Raw genomic sequence first — 3,358 nt, forward strand, 5'->3', positions numbered from 1 at the left:
GGTCAATATTTGAAATACTCCATTTGTAGAAATGTTCTCTTATTATTTAATTTTAGACTTAATATCCTTTTTTTCCTTTATGTTAACTTTTGAATTCATGTCAATTATTTTAAAGAAGTTTTATATTGGTCCTTCGACTTTTCAAAGACAATATGTTAATCCTTTTCATATAATTTGCAACAGAGAAATCTAAAAAATTAATTTCTAAATTCGTTATTAATGGATGAAAATGACTAATTTGATCAGTGTTGAACAGTCAAAGGACCACAAGAAAGAGATAATTCAACAACTTCAATGAACAAAATGAAAATATAATCAAGTAGCTCTTTATTCTGTCAGTTTCAAAAAAGAAAAAAAAAAGATGATGAAGCAAAATTATAATCCACATAAAAACATCTTTAAAAAAAGCACATAATGACTGTAGTAGCCATATGGTATTCCTATAGAATGTCTAAACCAAAACACAAATATGAAATAATATAGATAGCTATTGCATATTCTTAGCTAGGGCAGCAACAGCACACTATAAATTCATAATTAATTCGTCTCGGTTAGACATGATCAGATGAAGTAATTGGAAGTTGTTGTGTCTCGATTTGCTTCATTGTAACTGATGGTGGTGGCATAGTAGTTGTGGCTGATGAATAGTCTTTGGCTTTACCCCACACCACAAAATAAAGACCCATTGCAATAATCACAGCTCCAATGATACTGTTATCCATAAAGAGAAAATATTATTTACCAAATTAACAGAGATGTAATAAAACAGAGAGCCGTCTTTTAAGGCGTGCAAGATAAAAAAATTTGTCGTTAAATAGAATTCGAAATATTTTTCACAAAAAAATTGTGTATTATCACATATTCACATGGTTAATACAACTTTTAGTTGTGATAATAAGAAATATTATTAAGATATACCTGCCCAAGTGGAGCTGTTCTCCGAATAGAAATGAGCCCAAAGCACAAGTGATGATCATACAAAGAGGATTAAATGCTGCAAAAAATACTGGGCCTCTGCTTTGCATTACCAACCCTTGCACATAATATGTTATTCCTGAGTTTACTATTCCCTGTAATTTTTATGTTCATTGAAAATAATTGGTGAGTTAATTATGAAATAGAAAGGACTATAAATTTATTAAAAACATGTTAAGTACTAATAATTTATTAATAATTAATTATATCGATTCATAATTAATTAAATAAATAATTAATCTAATAAATAATAGAGAAGGTACCGTGAAGAGAGGGCCATAGAGTCTAAAGTTCCAACCAAGAGCCCAAGTCCCCGCACCAGAGTTATGCTCAGCCACCAACGCCACCGCGGTACTCATCAGAGAACCAAATAAGCAAATTAACGTAGACAATGACATTTCAGCCGGATACTTTTTCAACGTTATCGACTGCAATTCACAATTCATATTCATATTCTGTGTTATATAACATGACAAGTGTGATACGTATCAAAATTGAACTATAGAATAATATATAGTTAGTTGCCTGTAATATGAAGAAAGATGACCAAGCGAAACAACCACATAATATAAAGAGTGTTCCTGAGACCCAATGTTTGTGACTTTGAGTGTCGTGACTTCCAGCATGATGATGAGCATTGTTTGGAGAATAAAAAAGGTGGATTTGTGGTCCTTTATAAACTGTCATCAGAAATGCACCTCCAAATGTTACTAATGTTCCAACCACCTTTGCTATGCTTCGTATCTGCTTAATATTTACTTGTTCAATCCTAATAAATGGTACTATAAGATTAGTATTTTTTTAAAAATTTATCATAGTAATTAATAATCATCTTGTATTAGGAGTTACCTGAAAATTACGGCTAAGAAAAAGGTTATAGAAGGCACAGTATTCGTCAAAACAGATGTAAATGAAGCTGATGTATATTGCATTCCCAAGAAAGTGAACCCTTGATCGATCACTGGCCTACAATAGTACCATACATTTTCAAATATGTCTCCTTAGAATATTTGTTATATTATTAATTTTATTGATATGTTGCTATATGGATAGAGTTTAGGTCATTACTCTAATAGTGCGAGCGCCATTATATGCAAAAAGACAGAGAGAGTCATCTTTGGCCTAACTTTCCTGCAAAATTGCAAGAAAAGTCGTAATAAGAAATAGGAAAAAAAATCAATACAAAGAAAAAAGTTAATTCCACTTTTATTAATATTAGGCATTACTCTTTTGAAAAGTTGAAGTTATTGAGAGATGATCGAATGGTGAGAATTTTATAAGCGTTAGATATTGAAGTAGTAACTATATTAATATAATTTAAGAAATAAAGATAATGATAATTTATAGAAGCTAAGTTATGATTCATAGTAGTTAATTCTACAAATAAAAGAGAATAATTAGGCACTATCACCTTTCAAAAAACCATGCAAAAGGAGCAAGGGAAACTGCAGCAATGATATTACGATAAACAATGAACACAAAACGACTCATTCCAGTATTGAAACTGGCCATGGAGAATATGAATGCTCCTGCAAACCCAAATTGAATCGCAACTGTTAACACATAAGGCCTTGCCTTACTGCCAAAACTAGCAATACCTATTTTATCCATTTCTTTCTATTCAACAAAAAATATTGATATTGTTTAGAGAGATGGTTTCAAATCTATGAAGTGATCATCCTTATAAATACTAAGAATAAAAAGTGTGATAAGACGTAATAATCCATTAAAAATAGCAAGATGGTAAGTATATCTTGAAGAGACACTGGTTATAAAGTTTTTTGCTTTTTCTCAATCAGATATGAAAGTTAAATTTTTTAATGGGAGTATATGCAACTTGCTTTGCTTGATAGAGATGATTCCCCCTCTAATTAATTTATTAAAATCCTTGAGTCAGAAAACACTTTGGAGTAATAAATGAAAAAAGAATGCACTATGGCAGCAGCTGCAGGATTTTTCATAAACCCACTATAATAGCTTTACTCCTTTTTAAGTATTAATGATAAAATTAAGTTTGATACTTATTTTGGATTTATTTTTATATGTTATTTTTTCTCGAATAAATTTTTTATATTACATTATATTTGCATGTTTAATTTGTGTGTTATATTATAGTTCATATTTTGTAGTGGAACAAAAAATATAGTAGATAAAAGAAGACCATTGTGAAAGGTCTTTCCGTAAGTTGGTAGAAATTAATCTTTGATGCTCAGAATTGAGATATTTGTAAGGTTAATATTTCAATGATCAAGTCAGTAAATAAAAGTGGTGGAACTTTTAACTATGTGAATGAGTAATACTTAAACGTGACTAAGAGTCATGCTTATATAAAGATGTCTGTTAAAATTCTCATTGGTTGATCAAACATAAGATGTGGGAGGCC

At 30.1% G+C, this 3,358-nt stretch overlaps 1 protein-coding gene across 1 annotated transcript; it reads right to left on the reverse strand.

The window, feature by feature from the left end:
• Positions 1–312: 312 nt before the first annotated feature.
• LOC131634274 (WAT1-related protein At4g08290-like) lies at positions 313–2,644 on the reverse strand. Its single transcript, XM_058904920.1, has 7 exons — positions 2,387–2,644; positions 2,044–2,106; positions 1,825–1,941; positions 1,501–1,744; positions 1,239–1,403; positions 919–1,070; positions 313–711 (listed from the first exon to the last, which is right to left on the reverse strand). Exons 1-7 carry the CDS (start codon positions 2,584–2,586, stop codon positions 552–554), a joined length of 1,101 nt encoding a protein of 366 aa, XP_058760903.1. The 5' UTR covers positions 2,587–2,644; the 3' UTR covers positions 313–551.
• Positions 2,645–3,358: the final 714 nt, after the last annotated feature.

The sequence above is a fragment of the Vicia villosa genome, unplaced genomic scaffold, assembly GCF_029867415.1.
Source record: "Vicia villosa cultivar HV-30 ecotype Madison, WI unplaced genomic scaffold, Vvil1.0 ctg.001278F_1_1, whole genome shotgun sequence".
NCBI lineage: Eukaryota > Viridiplantae > Streptophyta > Magnoliopsida > Fabales > Fabaceae > Vicia > Vicia villosa.

Excerpts from the sequence above, each read along its gene's own strand:
- LOC131634274 (XM_058904920.1), bottom strand. The coding sequence starts at position 2,586 with ATGGATAAAATAGGTATTGCTAGTTTTGGCAGTAAGGCAAGGCCTTAT. Across the intron at positions 1,942-2,043 it reads ATGGCGCTCGCACTATTAGA|GCCAGTGATCGATCAAGGGT; the intron begins GTAATGACCTAA and ends GTACTATTGTAG. Across the intron at positions 1,404-1,500 it reads CATCTTTCTTCATATTACAG|TCGATAACGTTGAAAAAGTA; the intron begins GCAACTAACTAT and ends TGTGAATTGCAG.